A 23,242-nucleotide genomic window follows, 5' to 3' on the forward strand; every position below is an offset into this window, starting at 1 on the left:
TTCAAGTCTCCATCAATGCAGAATATTAAAATGACAAGGGAGATAAACAGGCTTTGGTGGAGCTGGGACAATGGCTGTGTTTGTGGGATGGTTATGCAGAGATAAAGCAGTTTGCTCTCAGGTCAGTTGTGGGGTGTTTTTTCTTTTTTAAAGCTGCTTTTCTCATGCAGTCAAGGTTGATTTCCCAGTGGTGTCACACTGAGCTGTGCTCACCTCTCCAAGGGCTGGTGGGCAGAGAATCTGTAGGAGCAGCAAATTTCAATTTCTGGACAGCTCTGGTGGCTGAAACTCAAGGTACAAGCCTGGCTTTTCCCTGAGGGCACTGAACACACTGACCTGCATGAGAACAGCTTTCAGTGTGGGGTGCAGGTTCCTCCTTCCAGCTGGGAATTCCTTCAATTGCTTGTTCTTTCTATGGTAAATAGACAGGAACTTCTGGAGTACATTTGATTCATTCCCATAATAAATCCAGGCTCATTCCTGAGCCGTTCCTTGGAACACTCTCCAATGACATGAGAGGTCAATGAGAGTGTGCTGTGCCTTTTTTCATACTTTACAGATTTGCTAAACATGGATTTCCTGCAGGGCTTGCTGTCCAGTGGCAACCCCTGCCTGGATTGCAGGGATTGCATGGAATTGCTCAGACCCAACCTGTCACAGGATCCCAGAATGGCTGGGGCTGGAAATGACCTTAAATCCCATCCCAGTCCATGGGCAGGGACACCTTCCCCTATCCCAGGCTGCCCCAAGCCCCATCCAGCCTGTCCTGCCACTGTGGCTTGGCCCCACCTGGGGGGAGCAGATTTGCCAGCATCAGCTTTTCCTTTTTCAAACTGGATTTAGGCACCAGTGCCAGGAATTGTGGTGTCAGTCGTTAACCTCACTGTCACCTTCTCCAGCAGGACGTGCTGGGCTGGCTCCTGCGGAGGAAGGGCTCCAGGGAAATGAAGAGCTCTGGATCTTTTAAGGGACAAAGGACTCCCCAGGGTCCCTGAGTGCAGTTAATCCTCACAGAGCAGCTCTCGGGCTGGGCAGCAGCAGAGTCAGGATTAAAGCTGTGCTCAACATCCTCCTCTCAGCAGTAACAGTGCCCCAAGCCCACCCCAGCTCCGGGATCAGCCTCTGCCTGTCTGGGAGGATAAAAAAGGATTTTTAGAACAAGTGCTGACCTTTCTCTCTGAGATCTGACCAGTTGTGGCTTTGCCTTCCAGAGGAGAAGTTCAATCCCTCCCTTTGGCTTCCTGTGCATCTGGAATTGCTGATCCCATTTCTCCAGCCAGGAGCTCCTTCTGTAGTAACAGGCTTTTAAATATGTAAATCTATTTTCAAAGCAAAATTACCCCCCCAAACGTTCATGTATCTCTCAGAAGGAATAAAGGGTCTCTGTCCTAATATTTTATGCAAATCTTACTTTTGCTCTTGTACTCAGGCAAGAATGAATATCAGTGCTTCAAAAGAGGAAAAAAAGCTTCATCAAAAGAAAAAAAACCTTTATTTCTATTGCATAAATAATGGTAAAATTAAAATATTTTTATACAGATTATATATTTACAGTAGAGTTTGGTTAGAGGGAACAGCTGATACATATGACATTCAGTTTTCCTTTATACACTCCTTTATACACTCAGTAACTTGCAATAACATAGGATTTATTTCAGTTGCATGCCCAGTTAATTTATATGAATATTTACAGTACTTTGTACAAAGGTTTTTTTGTTTGATTTTTTTTTTTCACTATTATGCTGCTGACTTTGTGAATTTTTGTGTTTAATTAAAAAGCCATGTCTTTCGTTAACGAGCCAAAAAAACCGGGTGAATTTACAAATGAACAGTAAATGGCTGGAAAACATGAGATGGTGACAAAAGGGAGACACAGGGATTAGTGGAGAACTTCCTGGAGATGAGTCAGGAGGCATTGAATCCTTAGATCCTGCTATGGATTAAATGGCACCAGGCTGGTCCTGGGCTCATTCCACTTGAAGCCAATTCCCTCTAATGAGTTATTTCTGATTGACCCTGGGGCCCACGAGTAACCTGCTCTGCCTCCCTCCCCAGCCCAGACAGATGTGAGGGAACAGGAGCTGCGAGAGCTTTGGCTGCTCAGGGATGTGACTCCATCCTTGGGTTGCTGTGGTGGGAACAGAGGCAGGAATTTGGGGATGGATGTCAGCAACATCACCTGCACCCTTTGGAATTGCCCCCAGGAGGGACAGGACGTGCCCAAGTGCTGGTGGCACCAGACAGGGGCTCCTGGGGCCACCTCAGAGCTTCCCAAGGTCGCCTGGTTGGCTGATGGAGACACAGGACCAGCTGGGAAAGGAGAGCTGGAACATGGATCTCACCTAAAGCAGGACAAATCCAGCTGCTGGTTGGGGATGCTGGCAAAGACAGGCCAGGAACAGCTGGGGAAATAATTGGGTGGAAAATGGCAATTTCATTTAGCAATGGTTTTCAAGGCTACGAAGTATTTTGGTCTGTCTTGACAGAAAATGAAAAAAAAAACAAACAACCCAGTGATACTTCCATCATCAAACTGTCAAGTACTGAGCTCTAGATCCAGAGGATTTCTTTTTTTCTCCTTCTTCCCTCTTCTGGGGCTGCAATTATTTCATAGTGAAGATGCCAAAGTACAGCAGTTTTCCAGACTTTTGCCCCTGGAAAGGTATAAGTGGAGCACACTCCCAATTAAAATGCTGTTAGATTTTCTGCCCACCTTGCTCTTGGTGAAGCTTTTGCACTTCCTAGAACTGCCTAAAATGTTCTCCTTGAACTGGAGAAATGTAGACCCTGTCCTGATAACAGCCAACAACATAAAGAGATGGAAATGCTGTGAAACTTTTCTTTTTCTGCATTATATTCCTGGGAAAGGAACAGGTTCTAAGTGATGCCAGGGAAATGTAATTGCACTGTCAGAGCACAGGAGGGTAAAATAATAGATTGAAACCCAGCAAGTTCTGTACATCTTCATCAGTGGAATGGAAGCGTGATTCAGAGCCAAGAAAAAAAGACACTTCATCAGATTCTCATTTTAGAAGGGTTGGTTTTTCTTCTTTCAAACGCTCATCCATAAAGCAGGAACTAAATCATGGATTACAGGGGTGGGTAAAATAAGGGACTTCATTCTTAGAGATTTTAATGTAATTCCTCCCACTGCTTCTCCCCTCGCTGCTCCGGGGCTGGCGGGGGCTGTGCTCTCCTGTCACCTCGGCCTGGTGACAGCCCTGGCAGCTCCCAGCACGTGCAGGGGACAAGTTTTCCATGGGAAAACTCAGAGTCCCCCTTGTCCCGGGGCCATCGCCCGGGATGGAGCCCCTCCCAGTGCCAGGGGTGGCCCAGGAGATGTTCTGCTCTTCTGTGACAGGCAGGAGGAAGCAGAGTGGGGTTTTGGGGACAAAATATTCCTGTGCTTCAATGGAGGAAAGAACCCGTGGGTGCTCGGCTCATCCAAACAGATTTCAGCCATCCGGAGTGGCAGCCTTGGCAATGTTTTCTACCTTGCCTTGCTTTGCTTGCTTCCTACCCTAGTTCTGGATTTTAAACCCCTCTTTACTTGGCCCAGCTTAAAAAGAAGGGTATCCAAGCTGCTGGAATTAAAGCAGCCAACATCCAGTCCTGCCAGTGCACGGGTCCAACAGGTGAAACCTCTGGATAACCGGGATGGAATCTCTCAAATGAACTGGATTACATCCAGATATTCAGCTCTGGCTCACCAGGGAGCAGGGACAGGAGGTGGGGACCTCCTCCCTCCCACCCTCCTGCTCACCCTGGACCTGGGGTCTGTGATCACTGTCCCAGGTGCTGACAGGGACTGGGGGATATGGGGGTGCCCAACAAGCAGGAAGCAGAATTATTCTGTGAACTCTCTTTAATTCCCTATCACCCCCCACAGCATGAGGACCACAGTCCTAACACAGTCAAGCCTTCCTAATTTAAATCTTTCAATTCTGTTGACATTGCTTCTGATCAGGAATTCCTCCTTGCACTCATGGAGGGGCCAGGCTCCTGTGGGTGGCACTGGAGGTGACACACCTCCTGCATGTCACTGGCTGTGAGAAGGATCTGGCTCTCCAGGGCCACCAGCATTTCCATCATGGAATATCCTGAGTTGGAAGGGACCCACAAGGACCTCAAGTCCAGCTCCTGGCCGTGCACAGGACAAAGCCACGGCACCTGTCCTGCCTGGACACTGTCCTGAAGGAATGGCTTTGGCTCTGACAGGTGAGCAGTGCTCCTTCAGCAGCTCTTGCTGGAATTCACTTCCCCACGGCCTCCAAATTATTTCAGCATTGGTGAGGCTGCTGTTCCTTCTGCTGGCTTCTCCAGAGCAGGAATTAGGATTGCTGCTAGAGCCAGTGGTTGAAGCCAAGGTCAGTGGTGATCAGGGGTGCAGGAGCAGGAACCCAAATGCTTCCCACCAGAGCTCGATCCCCACATGCAGAACTTCCCCAAAGTGTCCTCAGCAAGCCCAGGACAGGCAGTGCTCAGGCTGAGTGGATTTCACTCTCTCCTGAATTAAACCAAAGCCTCTGTCAGGCTGAAATCATCACATTGCTCTCAAAGCCTTCCCTGCACGTCAATCCCATTAATTGCACACAGTTTTTTGTGGCCAAACCAACAGAGTTGCTCACGAATTCCTAATAATTTCTTAATCCGTGAAAAGCCCCTGTCCCACTGCTGGGAGCTGTTTGCCCATCCCTGGAGGTCTGGGATCGTGTGTGCTCTGCCATGGTGGCACCCATGTCACGAACAGCCAGGGTTGCCATGGCAATCTCCTGTTCCTCCAGAACTGCAGGGCTGAAAAGACACTTCAATCCTCCTGGAACTGGCAAGAGCAGAAGTTTGGAGCTTTTTCTGACAGCTCTGCTGCAGTCTGGGTATTTTTTTAAAGTATGTTAATTAGCACTTAAATAGGTTTTTTTTTCTTAAAGTATGGGATGTGGGGTTTTTATTTTTATGTCTTTGATTCTTCTGCTTTCTCCCCCCTCAGCTTTCGCCATCAGGTTCCAATCAGAATTTTACTGCTCTATTTTTACCTCCTGTCTGTAAAAGCAGCAAAAAGCCCTATTTTTCCCCTCTTGTGTAGAAGAAAAAAAAAAGGAGATAAATGGATGTTACATAAATGGAGCCAGGGAAGGAGGTAGGAGACATCCAGCGCTGCTGGATGGGAAGGTTGTGGGGAAAGAAAGGATGGAATAGCTTGGCCTGATCCATCCTGCATTGCCAGGAGTCACTGACTAAAGAAAGGATCTCTTCACAACGCCTGGAGATGGAGGAAGGCTGCTCTAGGAAGGGGAAGGAGACCTCTGGCAAGATGTGACCCTGATTCGTAATGGAAAAGTGAGGTTCCTTACAGAAAAATGACACCCCAAAGCCCCCAAAATCCTGTACCCAGTAAAATCAGTGGGGAGTTGTGCAATGAACTCTACTGACACCAGGCTATGGCTTTTACCAATATATTCATTATAGGTTTGGTTTCACAAATGGAGCTGCGAGGGGAAGGGCTGGGCTGGACAATGGCTCTATTTACAAGGGTTTATGGAGCATGCAGGAGGGAACTCTGGAGCCTTCCAGAAAGCTTCAAGGAATGCAGACAATCGTTGTCCATGAGGTGCTTCTGGGCCTGAAGTCTGCTGGGGGGTTGTGGCACATGGGTGAAGAAAAGTGGGGAAATGCCTGGTTTGGGGTTGTGGGTTTGGGGTTGTGGGTTTGGGCTCAGTGGAGGCACTGCTCTGCCCCGTGCTCCCCTCATCCCTCCCCTCCACCTCCATCTGCCCACACTCACTCCAGCACAATCCCAGGCACAAAATGAGTATTCCTCCGTGGCAAGGAACATTTAGACTTTTTTCCCAGAGCTGCCACCTTTCCACAGACCCCTGAGACCTAAAAGTGGGGACGAGTTTCCTTAAAATGATCTCCCAAGCTTGTTATCTGCAATGTCCAGCACAGAAAACATGTCTGGGCTCCCCAGCACTGAATATCCCACACCAGAATACCTCACAGATATTCTGCTGCTGCCCTAATAGCAAAATGTAGCAAATGGAAATCTCTCCATCTTCTGAGAGACAGAATCATATTTTAATGGAATATTCTGCAGTTCACCTCTATTGGTCACAGCAGAACAGAAATGCAGGAGGTTTGTGTTTGGGAAAGGCAGAAAAAAACAGTTTGGCTGCTGTGGAAAAGGTGTTGTCTTTGGGATGGAGGGGACACCAGGAAAATGGCAGGAAAAGGTGGAGGTGGGAGACTGAGACACCTAAAAGTGACTTGAGTTTAAAGGGGTGGTGGGAGACAGGACAATGAGCAGCAGATTTTTAAATTAGACTGCTAAAAATACAGGTAAATGTTGTCACTCAGACAAGTAGAAAAGCAAGAGCTGGCGTGAGTGCTGGGGATGGATCCAGTGTAAGTCAGTGGCTGCAGGGTGGGATGGGGGAGGCTGGGGCTGTGCAACCCCAGGGGAGCCACCCTGCCCCTCGTGTGGCACAGGGAACAGTCACCTCCACTTCCAGGAGCAACACCTCAGGGTTCCTGAGTGTCCTGGGTGTGCCTGGAGCTCTCCCAGCACAGCCACCCCACTTCAACACCCCAGTGCCTCCATGGAACTCCCCTGGAGCACTGCAGGATCACCAGCTGGGAAATCTCTCCTAGGAGGGCAGGACATCACCTGTGTCCTGGTGTGGCACCCAGGGGCACAGTTCATCGAAGGGAAATGCACGGATTTGTGTCAAGTTTCAAAGGAAAAACACCTTCCCAAGTAATCCTGGCTCCTTGCACTTCCCGTGTGGTGTCCCTGCTCTGCATCATTCCATCTTCTCCTTGCTGCTTCTTAAAATGTGCTCCAGGAAAGCCACCAATGCTCCCTGGATCTGGAAGTCTGACACACTTTCAAGCACACGGGGGTGGCCTCAGGGTCGGTTCCTTCTTCTCCTGCTGCGCTCAGCTTTTCCTATGGCCCCCTTTGGAGCCTGCCCATGGGATGGGCGTGGTGGGATGGATCCTGGGAGGGAATGCAGAAGTTGGCTGGTCAAATCCACACTTTACCATTCAGGTGAAAATAAAACCTCCCCCACAGGATGATGTCTGCCATGCAGGTTTCAGTGCAGATCATAACCAAGCCACGTGAAATGGAATAAATTAAAATTGTGCAGGCAAGGAGAGGGGAGGAAAGCTCGGGAAGAGCTTCCCTCAGGATTTTCACCTGGGAAAAAATTCTTGAAGACCAATAAGGAAGAAGGGTCAAACTGCTGGAGAGGAAATGTTGAATGTGCAGAGAGGCTCGAGGAGAGGGAGGTTTAGCTGGCGCTGGTGGTGGCAGAGTCCCTTGGAAGACTTTGCACAAGTTCAGCAATGCCCAGGTGGGAAAACAAGGGGTGCTCCTCAAGCCCTGAGTCACAGTCAGAAAAAAATGGCCAACAGACTCCTGCTACCCCACAGTCTCGTGTCAAAGGTGGAGTTGATGAAGCAAAAAATAGACATTTTGTATGGTGCTGGCAAATTCTCCCCTTTTTTCCTCAGAAAATACTGTACAAGGATGCTCTAGCTCCCCTCTAATGCCGTAAACTCCATGGCATGGTCATAAGGGAAAAGGAAAGTGAAGCTGGAACACGTGGAACAAAAGGAACAGGACTTGCTTGTGGCAATGCTACGATCAACTTCCTGGGAACGTGGGCCCGGCAGGAGCCCCGTGGGACAGTCAGGGGCCCTGGGATCAGGACAAGTCACGAGGCTGGGCCTCCCTGGAACCGCGGGATCCCAGCCTCCTCCGCGTTGCCATTGCTGTTTCGAAGCAATAATTCGGGACTCCTGGCTATGGGATTATTGCATTAGGAAACAAAACCTTTAAAGCATTAGAACAGCCCTTTGATGTCCCTGCCAAAAGGATGTGGTTGGTTCACAGGACACGCTGCGGCGCAGGCTGCTGCTGCAGGCGCCGGCCGTGGCCGCGTGTCGGTGCCGTGGGATCGGGGCGGGAGCTCTCCCGGGTGCGCATGCATGGCCGCCATGGCGCTGCCAGGACCGTGTGAGCCGTGCCAGCTCTACTCCATGCCGCTGCGCAGGATCTGGTTGGCCGCGATCAGCATCACGCTGATGATGAAGGCCATGGCGAAGGCGCAGATGAGGCTCTTGCGCACGCACGTCTGGCGGTTCTGCTTCTGGGCGTGCACTGCGGGGACAAGAGGGGTGGTCACACTCAGCAGGGCTTCTGTTCCCTCCTGGAGCAGCCCAGGAACCCTCCTGTCCCTGCTGGGACATTCCCAAACAACCCATCCACCCTTCCAGGACTTCCAAACCAGCCCGTCCCAGTCCTTCCCAGCCCTTCAGCAACTCCTCTCCCTCATCATGGCATTTAATCCCTTTAAATGCTCACAACGATATTTGGGGTTAGCTGTGTATTTCTTTTAAGCTCTTTGTGAAGTTGGAATCATAGAATGGTTGGGTTGGGTTGGGTTGGGTTGGGTTGGGTTGGGTTGGAAGTGACCTCAAAGCTCTTCTTTGTCCCATGGGCAGGGACACCTTCCACTGTCCCAGGCTGCTCCCAGCCCCAATGTCCAACCTGGCCTTGGGCACTGCCAGGGATCCAGGGGCAGCCACAGCTGCTCTGGGCACCCTGTGCCAGGGCCTGCCCACCCTCACAGGGAACATTTTCTTCCCACTCTCTGACCTAAATGTCCCCTCTTTCAGTTTGAACTAAGTTGTCTCTAAAGTTCTTTAACAGCAATTATCAACCTTGTGTGAATCCCTCCAACTCACCCAGGTCAACTGGGAATGAATAGAAAATCAAGAAGTGCTCCCTGATGACACTCAGGCCCCCACTGTGACAATTCCCAGGAGTATCCATGGTACATGAGTCACTTTTCCAAACTGTTTTAGGTTTTCTGTGCTTAAGCCAAATCAGATTTATTAAGAACCTTTCCAAGTGAATGCTTGCAGAATAATTGTCAAAAGAGGTGAGAGCAGCAATTAAAAAGCAGATAGTGTTGGGATTTTTAGCACTTGTTCTATTTAATTTCACTTTTTGCTAAGCTCATCAGTGAGAATTCGTGCTGTGACTTAATAAAGCCAGTTCATGTCTCTGCCTTGGCCTCCCCACATCTGAATGTCAGAACCCCCTGAGGTGTTGGGGCACTGTGGAGATTTGTTAGCAAAAGCCTTGAAGGTTTCCCCAGGCAATCCTGGGGTGGTTATGGCTGGAACAGCCCAATTATCACCCCAGCACCACCACCATGGTCACCACCAAACCATGTCCTCAGTGCCACAGCCACAATTTTAGGACATTTCCAGGGATGGGGATTCCATCATTGTGGACAACCCTTTCAGTGAAGAAACTTTGCCTATTTTTTAATCTAAGCCTCCCCTGGCCCAGCCTGAGGCCGTTCCCTCTCCTCCTGTCCCTGTTCCCTGGAGCACAGCCCGACCCCCCCGGCTGTCCCCTCCTGTCAGGGAGTTGTGCAGAGCCACAAGGGCCCCCCTGAGCCTCCTTTTCTCCAGGCTGAGCCCCTTCCCAGCTCCCTCAGCCTCTCCTGGGGCTCCAGACCCTTCCCAGCTCTGTTCCCTTCCCTGGACACGCTCCAGCCCCTCAGGGTCTGTCCTGTCCTGAGGGGCCTGGGACTGACCCCAGGACTGGAGCTGTGACCTCAGCAGTGCCAGCACAGGGGACAGTCCCTACCTGGCACAGCCCAGGGGCCATTGGCCTTTTTGGCCACCTGAGCACTGCTGGGCTCATGTCCAGCCACTGGCACCAGCACCCCCAGGGCTTTGCCAGCTCCTCTGTCCCAGCCTGGAGCGTTCCATGGGCTGCTGTGCCATGGAACAAGGGCAGGATCTGGCACTTGGCCTTGCTGACCCTCACCCAATTGGCCTGTCCAGGTCAGTCAGGGAGAGCCAGGAAATCATCCCACACAGGATGGGCAGCTCCGCCCAGCTCCTCCGGGCCTTGCTTTGCTCTTTAGGCTTGGTTTGCCCTGGGAAGGGATGTCCCTGTCACCTTTTCCTCATGGGTGGTCTTATGATGACAGGAGACTTTCAGATGGTTCACAACAATCCCAAAACAAACCTAAAATGAGCCAAGGACAGGCTCCAGGTGCCCATGTTTGGAAAGCTGGAAAGGAGAATATTTTTAGAGTATGTTGGAAAACCCCTTGTTCTGATCCAGTCTTGAACCTCATCAGAAAGCCCTGTATCTGAATTTTGAATCCCAGTTTTCTCTCCCATCACCTCCTCTGGCTGGTGCTCAGCAGTGCCCAGTGGTCCCAGCTCAGTGCCAGAGGCACAGAACCCTCCTTGCATGGGGGGGGGGGAGGGTTGGAGCCATCCTGCCCCGAGCACGGAATGTGAGTGAGGTCTTGTTGTGTTCTGGGCAGGGAATGAAATCCCCCCTGCCAGCAGCTCTCCCAAATTCCTCACTCTCTGCTTGCACTGTTCTGCTCCTGGATTATTTCTCTGGCTTTTATAAACCACACAGGATCAATGCTGTGGCTCCCTGGCTTTGTGCATGGTGCCCTGGTGCTTTGAAAAGCTCATTCCTGCCCAACTGTAGTTATTTTTTATGTATTTTTCTGTTATTTCTGTACTTTGAAAGCACTCACAGGCAGCAGAAAAATCACTAGCATTGCTGTCAGGGTAGGGCTGGTGATGGAAACAGCAGCCCAAGGCTGGGCAAAGGTTTATTGGGATAACAAACTCACCTCTTCAGAGGAATAGAGTAAAACGTGCTCGGTGATTTTGCAGAAATGTTCCTGAATTGAACAACTTCTTGAGGGCTCTGCTATAAAATAGAGCCTGAAGGCAGCAGGGTGCAGGGAAGTCCCATTTACTGCTCTTTACCCACTGAAGGGACATCAAACATCCAAGTTACCTACAAATAACCCCAGGGGAAAGGGGAATGTGTGGAGGGGCTGCAGGCCCAGCCAGACCCTCTTGCTGTTTGGTGGGAATGACTCCAGCAAGGACATGGGTATCACCATTGCCCTGCTCCCTTGAAATCCACAGCGAGACAGAGGAGCTGCAATTCCTGATGTCCTGATTCCTGGAATTCTTCCCTCTGTGCTGCCCTCTTGAATATGAAGTTCCATTTAAGCACTCCTGCTTACTGGGCAGGGTTTGCCCTCAGTTCTCTCCTTTCTCTAAATCCATAATCTTTGAGCACAGAATCTGCTTTTCCTGCTGGCTCCCATAGCTGGCATTGTCCCAGGGCTGGATGCCAACATTTGGGTGCCAGTGGGAGCTCTTGTCACCCCTGGGACATGCCAGGGGCTGGATGTGGAGCTGGTTCATTGGACATGGGCAGAGCCTGAGGCTCCTCTGGAGAACTCCTCAACCCTTCCTAGGGGAAAGAACAACCCAGAGGTTTCCAACATCCATCAGACTCACCAGACAAACCCAAATCAAGGCTGGGCCATTCTTCATCTTCTCAACACTCCCAGGACAGGCTGGTGAGGAGAACTCCCCCACTGGCACTGACCACTGGGTTTATCCATTGGGTCAGGCAGGAATAACCTGTTACTGATGTGACAGCACGTGGACATATGACCACACATATGTCCCTCACTTATCTGCAAATGTATAACAGGCCCATAGAAAACCCCAGAGAATGCTGAGGTTTTGTCTCACTGGCAGTGATGCATCCAAGGAAGAATAACATGATGGAGAAAAAGGAGGATTCCCACATGTTTCCATAATCCTCTTAAAATATCCCATGAAAACTGCACAAGCCCATTCAAATATCTCATAATAAATTTACTTATTCCCAGAAGACCAAAGACAATCTTTTTTTCCCCCCTTTTTCATTAACTAGAAAGTTCCAGTAAAGTTGTCCCCAGAACTCCTCCAGCAGGAACTGGGGTTAATGGGGCCAGGCTGTTTCCAGGTCACCATGCCCATGGTGGGTTTGGGATGTGCTCCCAGCACTGGGAGCCTGCAGGAAAACAGTTCCTCACAAGGACAGCAGCAGTGTATTTATAGTGGCCCTGTCCCAGCCCTGCCACAGGTGAGTGATGGTGGCTTGCTCTGGCTGCCTGGAGTTATTTTTGGTTTAACAGGTCGGTTTGTCATTGCCAAGCTGAGCTGGGCAGGACAGGGGGGCCAGGGGGGAGCTGCATCCCATGGATTTGGGGTCATGGCTGAGGGTGAAACCCTCCTGGCAGGCAGCACCAGTCCTGTAAGCACTGACTGCTGTGCCACCAGCTCTGTGTGCTGAGTGTTGGATCAAGGGAACTGCCAGGAAAAGGCTGCTGGACTGTAAATCTTTGGGAGCACAGTGTTGCTGCAATTTGTCCTTTCCCTGTGTCCCATGAAATCACACAGCACTCACTGTGCTGTCCTGGAGATAAAAACAGAGATAAAGCTGAGGACAGAGCTGTGCCTCTGCCCTGGCCGTGTCCTTCCCCTGGATGTGACATCCTGCAAATGACTTCAGTGTTCACAGGGAGCTGAGGAAACCCTGGACTTGGCCCTGACTACAATACAAATATTTTATTTGGGGTAAATTGTGTGGTGAGAGGTGCAAGGTCTGTCATCCACAATGATACTGAAGAACATTTCATGGTCATAAAGATCTTATTATCACAAAATGGCATAATTGTATGACAGAAATCTCATGGATTTGGACTGACAGTGATATTAACTGGACAATACTCTTCATCACCTGAGCCAGCTCACCCAGGCTTGGAGAAGGGAAATATGCAGTGTGAGGAAGGGGAATGTCCAGCTGTGGAAAAGGAGAATGTCTAGGTGTGAAGAAAGGGAATTTACAGTGTGGAGAAGGGGAATGTCCAGGTGAGGAGAAGGGAATGATCAGTGTGGAGAAGGGAATGTCCAGGTGAGAAGGGAATGTGCAGTGTGGAGAAGGGGAATGTGCAGTGTGGAGAAGGGAATGTCCAGTGTGGAGAAGGGGAATGTGCAGTGTGGAGAAGGGAATGTCCAGTGTGGAGAAGAGAATGTGCAGTGTGGAGAAGGGGAATGTGCAGGTGAGAAGGGAATGTCCAGGTGAGAAGGGAATGTGCAGTGTGGAGAAGGGAATGTGCAGTGTGGAGAAGGGGAATGTGCAGTGTGGAGAAGGGAATGTGCAGTGTGGAGAAGGGGAATGTGCAGTGTGGAGAAGGGAATGTGCAGTGTGGAGAAGGGAATGTCTCTGCCCACAGGAGGAGAAAGTTTGGGGCTGCTCTGGGATCCAAGAACACAGCCAGAGGTGACACTGAGTGGAGATCCCCCTTTCACCCAGGTACTCCTGAAAGTCTCTGCTGTGTCTGCTCCCTCAGGAGATCCCCAAACCTCAGTGAGAAGCCCTGGGGCTCATCTTGGCTTCATTCCTCCCCAGAATTAAAGGCCCTTCAATGGGGTGGATGATACCTTAAATATAGATAGGAGCTGAAAGAAATATTTGAATTGCTGTTTGAGGAGTTGAACTAAGAAAGGAAATTCTTTTAGGGTGCAATTCATCCCATCCCAAGGTAGCACCTAAATTAAACTCTAGGAACTCTACCCAAAAGGCATCTCCTTCAGTGCACTAATTAGAAGTGAGTGACCCCCAGGGTGACACCCCAGGACAGCTGACAGCTGTCCCTTAGTGCCACAATCCATGATGTGTAATTCCTGCTATTGAGCCCTGTAGGGATCCTGCTGTTTGAGGGCTGGGAGCTCTGAGGGCACCTGTGGGTCATTCCTGGCAGGCCTGGAGAGCTGCAGGGACACAACCTGTTCTTTCCTGGCAGAAATGCTCCTGTCAGAGCTGTCACAGACCAGAACTGTCCCCTTCCACTGGGATCTGGAGCAAAACTTTGCCCTGTTGTTGACAGTTCAGGTGATCTTTATTCCCTGCTGGATTTGTTTCTGTTCCCAATATCTAAAAAGGGTCTGTTTTGCTTCTAGGTTCTGCCTGGCACCAGCAATGCCAAAACATCCCACGAGAAAAGCTGTTCCTGCTGCACTTTTGGAAACTGGAGCTTCCAAAATGAGATGCTGAGCATGTGGGACCCAGGGTTTTTTCTGGGATGGTTCAGCCAAGCTCCCAAAACCCTGCAGCAGTGACAGCTGGCTCGTCCCCAGGGATCAGCAGGTCAGTGGGCACCAACAGCTCCAGGCAAGGAAGAAACATCTCTCCCTATCCTGCTGCCCTCCAGGAGGAACATTAAAATTGTTGCTTGGCCTGATTCAGAGAGTGCTGCTGCTGCCTCCCTCCTGCAGGTTCTTTAAAATTCAGCTGTGCTCCTCCAGCTTCTCTGCAGTGTTTAACAGAGGGGAGGGGAAGAATGGAGCTGCTGCATCTCATCCATTAGCCAGGCCAAGGACTGGGCTGTATCTTCATCCTCTGCCTGGTGCCTCAGCCTGGTGCCCTTTCAGAGCTGTTGAATTTGTCACAATTCCCCCCACATGCTCTGCAGTGGCTCTACCAGGGCACTCTGAGCTTCTCTGTTCCATTTCCCTGGGCTCTTCTGCACATGAGATGATTTCATGGAATCATAGAACAATTTGGGTTGGAAGGGAACTTAAAAACCATCTTGTTCTTTGGGCAGGGACACCTTCCTCTATCCCAGGCTGCTCCAAGCCCCATCCAGCCTGGCCTGGGACACTGCCAGGGATCCAGGGACAGCCCCACTCTGGACACAAGGACCTGTTTGGTTGTTCCAAGCAGCAATGTTTTGGAGCAGCATGAACTCCTCTGGCCAAGGAAATGAAAATGCTTCTTCTGAGGTGGCTTAAAATGGGGAATGTCCCTGCCAGTGTCAGCTCTGTCCAAGTGCAGAACCCACAGCAGATCCCAGTGTCTGATCCTAATTCCCGATCCCCTGTGGCTCTGCTGAAGGAAGGAAATGTTTCCCCTTCTCTGGGTGCCTCCAAGCACTGCTCAGCTCTTGACTTTGCAGAGCTCCTCACGTGTGGAGAGGAGCTGTCCTGGCTGAGGCAGGTCCTGGCAGCTCAGAGCAAAAGGTGCCCAGGGCAGCAGGGCACAGACCTCTGCTTACTGCTGGTGTTACAGTGCAGGACAGGACACGTCCCAGCTGTTCCCTGGAAGCCTTTTTGGGATTTGAACAGAAAGCTGGAGAAGCCCAACACAGCTTGGTAGGGCCTGCCAGTGCCAAGAAAGTCTTTCCATGGTGGGATGAGGGAAATAAAGGTGTTTGTGTAGGGAGGTCCAGCCTGGCTTAGACACTCATCTCAGCACATCCCTCTGCCTGCATCCCACCAGAGAGAGGGGAAAACCCCCAGTGCTTCATCCTTGTGCCTGAAAAAGGATCAGCTTTGCTGAGGGATAGAGGAAATCTGAGGGCAGCTCTCTGTGTGTCCTTGCTGCTCACTCCAAAGTAACTCCCTGCCAGCCCCACGCACCCTCATCCCAGATCAGAGCGAGTTTCACAGACACAGGAAGGGCAGAATTGATCAGAAACCCAGGGGCTTTCTGTCTCACCTTCAAACTCTGTCTGGCAGTTGCCAGAGTTCTCATTCAAGCTCTCCTCCTCGTTGATGATGATGTTCTCGATGTCCTTCATGGTGAGGTGGTCACGGAAGGCGTGGTACAGGATGTGCTTCAGCTCCTCCAGCGTTATCCTCTGCATGTCAAACTGTGGGAGACAGCCCAGTTACACCCAGGGCATGGGCTCTGAGCAAAGCAGCTGTGAGGGCAATGCCACAATCCCCAGCTTGTGTTTTATCAGCCTCATTTCAACACCCTGCTGTGGGTTTTGGCTCTTTGGGCTTGGTTTCCCTCTAACAGTGAATGCTCTAAATGGGTGCTGCCCCTGCCAGCTCCCCTGGCACTGGCGGAGCAGCAGAGAAACCCAGCCCTGTGCCAGGGGTGGCCTTCCAGGCTGGACAGGCAGCAACCCAGTCCATCCCAGCAAAGAGGAAACCCTCAAGGATTCCCCTGGTAGCTCTAACACCTTCCATGAGCCACAACCTTGTTTCTGCCCCCTTTTTTACCTTCCTAACCCCCCGGTTGTGCCTGGGTGGGAAGAACAAGAAGGGGACACTTCCCTCTGAGCTGACTTCTGCTGTAGATCCAGCAGGAAATGCTGTTCTTCCACCAACCAAGTGTTAAACCCACAATTCCTGCTGAGTGTGAACATTTTGCCCCAGAAGGACATTGGACACGTGCAGTTTGTGGTATTAATTAATCCCTGCTAATGGTGCAGCAGAGAGCAGACACACTCTGGCTGCTGTGCAGTGCCAGGGGAGCAGAGGAGTCTCTCTGAGTTTAGGAAAAAAGGAATGGAAATGTTTCAATTCATGATGAGGTTTTCTGAGTGCTGCAGAAGTTCCTCCTCTGTCCACCCCTGGAACTGAGGCCTTACAGCCCCAGAAGGGTTCAGGCACAGCAATCAGGGCTTTCCAGGGCTCCTCCAGCCCATCTGAGCCCCCACCAACCCTCAGGATACCCAACAAGGCCAAACCCCTCTGTTTAATGCCCCAGTGGAGGGAGGGCAATGCCAACTCACAGCTACTTCTGCCCTGGGAGAATGGGGGTGCAGCAGGAAATTCCCATTCCTTCCCCAGCCTGGAGAGAACAGGACAAACCAGGCAGGACAGGACCAGGGGAATGGCTCCCAACTGCCAGAGGCTGGATGGGATATTGGGCAGGAATTGTTCCTGTGAAGGTGGGCAGGGCTGGGAGCAGCCTGGGACAGTGGGAGGTGTCCCTGCCAGGGCAGGGGTGGCACTGGATGGGCTTTGAGGTCCCTCCAAACCCAAGCCTTTCTGTGATTCTGATTCCCTGAGGCAGAAAAACCAAACCCACAAACTACAGCAAACCCCAGATTTGTATTGGCCTTGGAGAATTGTCTCTGAGCCAGGAACTGGAAAAGATTTCCAGCAGAAGTTGAACATCAGCCCTGACGAGGTGGAGCAGGGTCACCACATGCTGAGGAGATGCTCCTGCAGGCAGGAAGTGACCACAGGGATGGAATTGTGGGTTTTGCCACATGGATGGAATCAGGAAGGGACTCAATGCCAGGCTGGAGTTTCCCAGGATGAAGACTCCAAAGGGATGCAGGATGGGGTGCTGGGTGAGAAATCCTTGGATTCACCCCCATGCTATCAGCACTGCAGGAAACCACCCAGGAGGGCTGGGAACCCTGGGCAGCTTCACTGCCCCCTGATCCAGCAACACCCCCAGCACTGCTGCAAGGAACCAGAGGAATTATCCCAAATTTCCACACCTTCAGTTGCCAGGAGAAATGATTTTTGTCATGGAACAGGATGTGAAGAGCACAGCTGCTCCCTTTTCAACATTAAAGACAGCAGAGCAGGGCTGGTGAGATTTGTTCATGCACAACAAAGCAGGATGGAAACTGGTGATTAAATCCCAGGGGGATTTGCAGCCCAGCTTTGAACTGGGCACCAAGGAACCACTGGTGACAATGGGACACTCACTATTTTTAGCTGAATCCCTGAGGAACAAGGACAGCAGAAAAACCAAACCCATCAGCCCTGCTGTTCACAGAAATGTTTTTCATCTGGACAGAGCCAGGAACTTTGTCTCGGGTCCCTGTTGTCCACATTGCCTGCAGCAGGGTTGGGACTGCAGCAGGAGATAAGTGAAGGGAATTGGAGAAATTGGTGTTTCTGTGGATGCTGGATAAAACCAGATGGATGTGTGCAAATCTGCCTGCACACACAGGCATAGATGGGAATACTGCAGGGCCCAGATTAAGCAAAGTGCACTTATTTTCCTTCATTAACCCTTTAGAGGATGAATGATTTTGCATCTCTGCAATGAGCAGTGGTCAGGAAGAAAGCCTCAGGCTGAGCAACTCAGGAGTGATGAGAATCCCAGGATGGGTTGGGTTGGAAGGGCCTTAGAGCCCATCCAGTGCCAGCCCTGCCATGGCAGGGACACCTTCCACTGTCCCAGGCTGCTCCAGCCCCAATGTCCAGCCTGGCCTTGGGCACTGCCAGGGATCCAGGGGCAGCCACAGCTGCTCTGGGCACCCTGTGCCAGGGCCTGCCCACCCTCCCCACCCAAATGTTCCACTGGGATGGAACAATTCCCTCCCACCTATCCCATCCCCGTGTGGCAGTGGGAAGCCATTCCCTGTGTCCTGTCCCTCCAGTCCCTGATGCAGGCTCCCTCTCTGCCTTCCCTGTGTCCCCTCCAGGCCTGGCAGTGCTGGCAGCTCTCTGCACACCCTCCCTTCCCCAGGCTCAGCCCCAGCTCCCCCAGCCTCTCAGACTTTGCTGCTCTCCCTCTGTCCTGGCATTGCCACTAAAAAGCCTTTGCAGAGTTTTCTGAAGCACAAACACAGACGTGGGGATCAGCTCATCCCCAAATTGTGCCAGCAGTAATGACTTGAGGGGTTTGGGGTCTTCCTGTTCCAGTTAAAAATCTGTCTGGAGGGAAGGAATTGTTCTCTTGACAAATGCTCAGCTGCTGCTGAGCATCTCAAATGTTATGCTAATAAAGAGAGAAATTATCCTTTTTTTATTGTTTTGCTGTCATTTGTATCTTTTAGGAAGTGGAAAAACCTCAGCTGGAATTCAAAACCACCCTTGTCGGCTCATAGGAGCTGGACTCAATGATCTTTGGGGGTCCCTTCCAAGTCAGAACATTCTGTCAGTCTGTGAATTGATGCAGTGATTTCTGGTCTCCTGGCAGGAGCACGGTCCTTGCTCCTGCTCATGCAGGACACCCATCCTCCCTGAGCTCTGTGTCACCCTGGCAAAGTGTCCGGGATGGCTCCAGCTCAGGCCAGGCAGGGACAAGCTCTGCTTGGGCTCCCAAGTAATTCCAATTATCCCTGCTCTCCAACACAGCAATTTCCCTGATTCACTTTTCAATTACTCCAGGTTTTATTGTGGTAATGACAGGAACCAGGGAGCAACTCTTAACTTTTATTGACTCTGTGGGGAGGAAAATGGGGACTGTGGCAAGCTGGAAACTTTCTATAGGATTTATAATTAGGAGAAATCAATGGAGCCGCTTGTGAGCCTTGGAATAATTAGCTGTGAGCAGTGAAACACAAACTGTGCTGAGGCTCAGACTCCAGGTGCTGCCGTGAGTGGGAGCTGTGCAGAGCACCAGGGCAGCTCCTGAGGGAGCCCTGGAGCTGGAGGATGCTGTCCCATGAGATACCTGGAAGGGGAAGCACACCTGATCCAATCCAGCCTGTGGCTTCCTTCTTGACTTAAAATTCCTGCAGGGAATGAATCCCCACCTCAGGTCCTTGAGTCTCCCTAATGGAAATTTCCCTGATTTGTGTCAGCCTTGCCTGCAAAGCCCCATTCCCAGGTAGTTCTGTGTCCTGTCTGGCCCAGGCTCCTCTGCTCCTTGCAGGAATGGCCCAATGGGAAGGGCTTGGAGGAGTTAAATACTGAAATAGCACTTCTGATCATTTCATAGCAGCTCAGCTTTAAAACAAACGAGTGGCAGGCTCCTCTCTGGAGCCCCAGGGTGGCTTTGCTGCCCTGCAGGTGGCTGAGGCCAGGGAGACCCTGTAGTGACAGGAGCAGGGCCAGTTTGGGGACCTGCAGGGTCTTTTAAAGCCACTTTGTCAACAAGAGGTGGGACTGGCTGCTCTAGCAGGGAGGGTTTAGCTGGATTTCCCACATAAACCACCTCAGATTTATGGTCATGTGGGGCTGTTGAGGGCTCCAGGTGGAGCAGGATTTTGCCTCATGTTCTGAAAATTAATCCTGCAACCTCAAAAGCTTCAAAGCATCAGAGAATCATTTAGGCTGGAAAATATCCTTGAACCGTGGGCCTGACCCCAATTCAGCACTAAGCCAGGCCCAAAAACACCTCTGCAGTGACCCCAGTTCCAGCATTAACCACAGCCCAGAGCACCCTGCCTGTGTTTCCCTGATCTCTTGTTTGGGGCAGCCCTGCACAATCTCTGAGTAACAAACAAAGCTTTGTTTTGCCCCCAGACTTTCTGCATGCCTGGAATAATCCCAGGGCACATGCAGAGGGGCTCTGCCCACACTGCCACAATGGGGACGTGGCCCCAAAAACACCTGGAGTGTGCAGAGCAGCTGGGCTTTGTGCACATGTACAGGTTTATTTGTATATTTGTATATGTATGTATGCACATGTATAGAGAAACGTGTATTGTCTTATTATATATTATTATTATTGTTGTTGTTGTCATTGTTATCATTACTATTAGTTACTGTTGTTGTTACTACACTTTATTATTATTATTTTAATTATTATTACTACTACTACTATTGTTGTTGTTGTTACTTAGAGGGATGAAGCTCCTCTCATGCAAGGAAAGGCTGGGAGAGCTGGAATTGTTCAGCTGGAGAGGAGAAGCTTTGGGGTGACCTCATTGTGTCCTTCCAGGACCTGAAGAAGCCAACGAAGAAGATGCAGAGAGACTTTGGACAAGGGATGGAGGGACAGGACACAGGGAATGGCTCCCACTGCCAGAGGGCAGGGATGGGTGGGATATTGGGCAGGAATTGTTCCTGTGAGGGTGGGCAGGGCTGGCACAGGGTGCCCAGAGCAGCTGTGGCTGCCCCTGGATCCCTGGCAGTGCCCAAGGCCAGGCTGGACATTGGGGCTGGGAGCAGCCTGGGACAGTGGAAGGTGTCCCTGCCATGGCAGGGATGAACTTTGAGGTTCCTCCCAACCCATCCTGGATTCTATCCTGGCTCTGGCTGGTGCTGCACAGCAGGATTAGAAGCTCTCTTTGCTGCCTCATTGTTATTATTTTTTGTTAACCACTGTCAGCAGTGCCAAGGATGCCTCAAGTCCCCTACAGCAGCTCTGGGTCTGCCTTGTAGAGCCTTTATTAATTATTGTGTCCTTTGTGCAGTTCAGGAACAGGTCTCACCTTCTAATCCACTTCTCCCAGCATTCTCAAAACATTTGTAGCTGCTAAGTAAAAAATTGGTTTCCTTTGGCTGAGAGCTTTCAAGAGACAGCAGCAGGGCCCATTCATTGTCCTCACCTGGGTTTCTGCTGCCTCATCCCATTCAGGAGCACATTAAAGATCATTTCTCCAGGCAGGGATCTGTAGCAGCCTGTGAGAAATGGGGAAGAGCCCCGAGGGTCAGGCTCAATGTGTCTGGTGAAACACACAGGGGAGGTTGTTTGTGCAAGGTCTTGGCTCCCCCTCACTGCACAATCCCCCTGTGCTGTCAGGTTTGTCATTATTGTCACAGCTTTGTCGTTATTGTCACAGGCTGCTGTCCCTGCACTGAGCACCTGGCTGGCACACACCTTGCTGCTGCCTGGATCAGGAATTCCAGCATTCCCAGGCACAGCCACCAGCCCTGAGCATCCCCCTGGGGTGCAAACCCTGCTCTGCCCTGATGGAGGAACAAACAGGGGCAAAGATGGAAAATCCCCTTGGAATATTTCGAATTCTGGCCCAGCCCTCCCAGTGAGCTGCCCCACATACACAGAGCTCAGGGTGACACCCCTGCCTGCACAGGGACACACACAGAGCTCAGGGTGACACCCCTGCCTGCACAGGGACACACACACACACAGAGCTCAGGGTGACACCCCTGCCTGCACAGGGACACACACACACACAGAGCTCAGGGTGACACCCCTGCCTGCACAGGGACACACACACACAGAGCTCAGGGTGACATCCCTGCCTGCACAGGGACACACACAGAGCTCAGGGTGACACCCCTGCCTGCACAGGGACACACACACAGAGCTCAGGGTGACATCCCTGCCTGCACAGGGACACACACAGAGAGCTCAGGGTGACATCCCTGCCTGCACAGGGACACACACACACACAGAGCTCAGGGTGACACCCCCTCCTGCACAGGGACACACACACACACAGAGCTCAGGGTGACACCCCTGCCTGCACAGGGACACACACACACCAGCAGAGCAGCTTTACCTCAGCTCACTGCTGGTTTACCCCAGGACAGGAATCCATGAGAACCCCAGATGTGCCAGAAGATGCTCAGTGCCCAATGGGCATTCCCAGCTTTAGCCCCAATTAAATGTGAGGAGTTTGCTTCCCCAGAGGCTGCCCCCAGCCTGGCCTGGAAGGTGCAGCCCTCGTTAGGGATTCCCTTTGATTAGGATGAGGGTGAGTCCTGGCAGCCCTAAACCCACACCACAGAAATTGTTGGGACCTGTTAATTTGTGCTGCAGCCTCTGAGCATTCTCTAATTAAAAAAACCCCACCAAACCACCACTTCTCCGTGGTTTGCTGAACTATTTCAAGTTAATTGAACGGGGCCAGGATTCCTATTCCTGCTGTGTTTGCTGTGGAGGTGGTGCCTGTCAGGAGGCCCATTTCTCTTAGCCCAGTTTAAGAGCCATTAGATCCCAGCTGGGAAGTGGAGAGGCACAAAGACCCAGTCCCCTGCTTAAATCATTGCCCCAGAATAAGTCTGGGTCTAGTAAAGCTGGGACCAGCCTCAGCAGGGGGTGAGACCTGCAGAAGGAATTACACCTCCAGGAGGGGATTACAGCTCCAGGTTGGTTCTTGGATGGAAAAGGGTTTCTTTGCAGCCCAGCCCCAGCAGTGTTTGCCACCCCCAGAGCCTGGAGTGATTTCCCCAAAGGCAAATATTGTAAATAACAAATTTCCCCCTTCCTCCCCCTTTTCTCAGCTCTTACATCTGAGCTGACATCACAGGGTCTGACATATCCCAGGACCTCAGGACTGGCACCTTCTCATTTGCAAGACATGAAATATTGAAAAGACAAATTTTTTTCACAGTGAGAAATTCACCTAAAGCAGAAGAAATTCATCTGTGCAGGGAAAGGTCATGATTTGTCAACTGGCACTTTCTAAGGAGAAGGATATATAAGTAATAACAAATTTGAAATGCCAGATGTTCCTGATGTTGCTACTGGGGCCAGGGGCTGGCAGAGAGGAGATGGAATTACCACACCAGGGTGTCCCAGAGGGGCCTGCCCAGTGCCCCAGCAGCTGCACAGCCAAGGCCCATGAACACCACATTTGGGGATATTGTTCCAACCTCCCCCCAAGCTGTAGAAACCAGGGTTTCTCTAAAGCCCAGCCCATCAGCCCCCCAAAGCACCAGGCTCCCATGATCACACATTTGCTGGGAGGTGACAGTGGAGCTCCCCTGGTGCCTGTCGTGGATCTCTCCTGACAAGTCAAGAGCCCTGAGGGAAGTCAGAAAATCTCAAATTCAGCTGGAGACAGAAACAGGGAGCAAAACCCCTCCCCTGCTGCAGCTCAGCTCAGCAATTCCAGAGCAGAGGATGTGAAAAATTAGCTTGGTGCTGCTGTACCAAGGCTCAGAGGATAGGGAGGAAGGACAGAAATGATTTGAATATTTTGAATTTGTTTCTCTC

The 23,242-nt window shown here is 51.2% G+C and overlaps 1 protein-coding gene across 3 annotated transcripts in view; it reads right to left on the reverse strand.

Moving 5' to 3' along the window:
* Positions 1-1,469: 1,469 nt before the first annotated feature.
* CALN1 (calneuron 1) overlaps positions 1,470-23,242 on the reverse strand; it is a 118,521-nt gene continuing 96,748 nt past the window's right edge. For all 3 annotated transcript variants that reach the window (XM_088176866.1, XM_088176865.1, XM_088176867.1), the window contains 2 exons: positions 15,404-15,557; positions 1,470-8,164 (listed from right to left, as the gene is read on the reverse strand). In XM_088176866.1, coding sequence (XP_088032992.1) covers positions 8,037-8,164; positions 15,404-15,557 — 282 coding nt within the window. In that variant the 3' untranslated portion in view covers positions 1,470-8,036. The remainder of the gene's footprint in view (positions 8,165-15,403; positions 15,558-23,242) is intronic.

The sequence above is a fragment of the Sturnus vulgaris genome, chromosome 21 (assembly GCF_052056855.1).
Source record: "Sturnus vulgaris isolate bStuVul1 chromosome 21, bStuVul1.hap1, whole genome shotgun sequence".
In the NCBI taxonomy this organism is placed as follows: Eukaryota; Metazoa; Chordata; class Aves; order Passeriformes; family Sturnidae; genus Sturnus; species Sturnus vulgaris.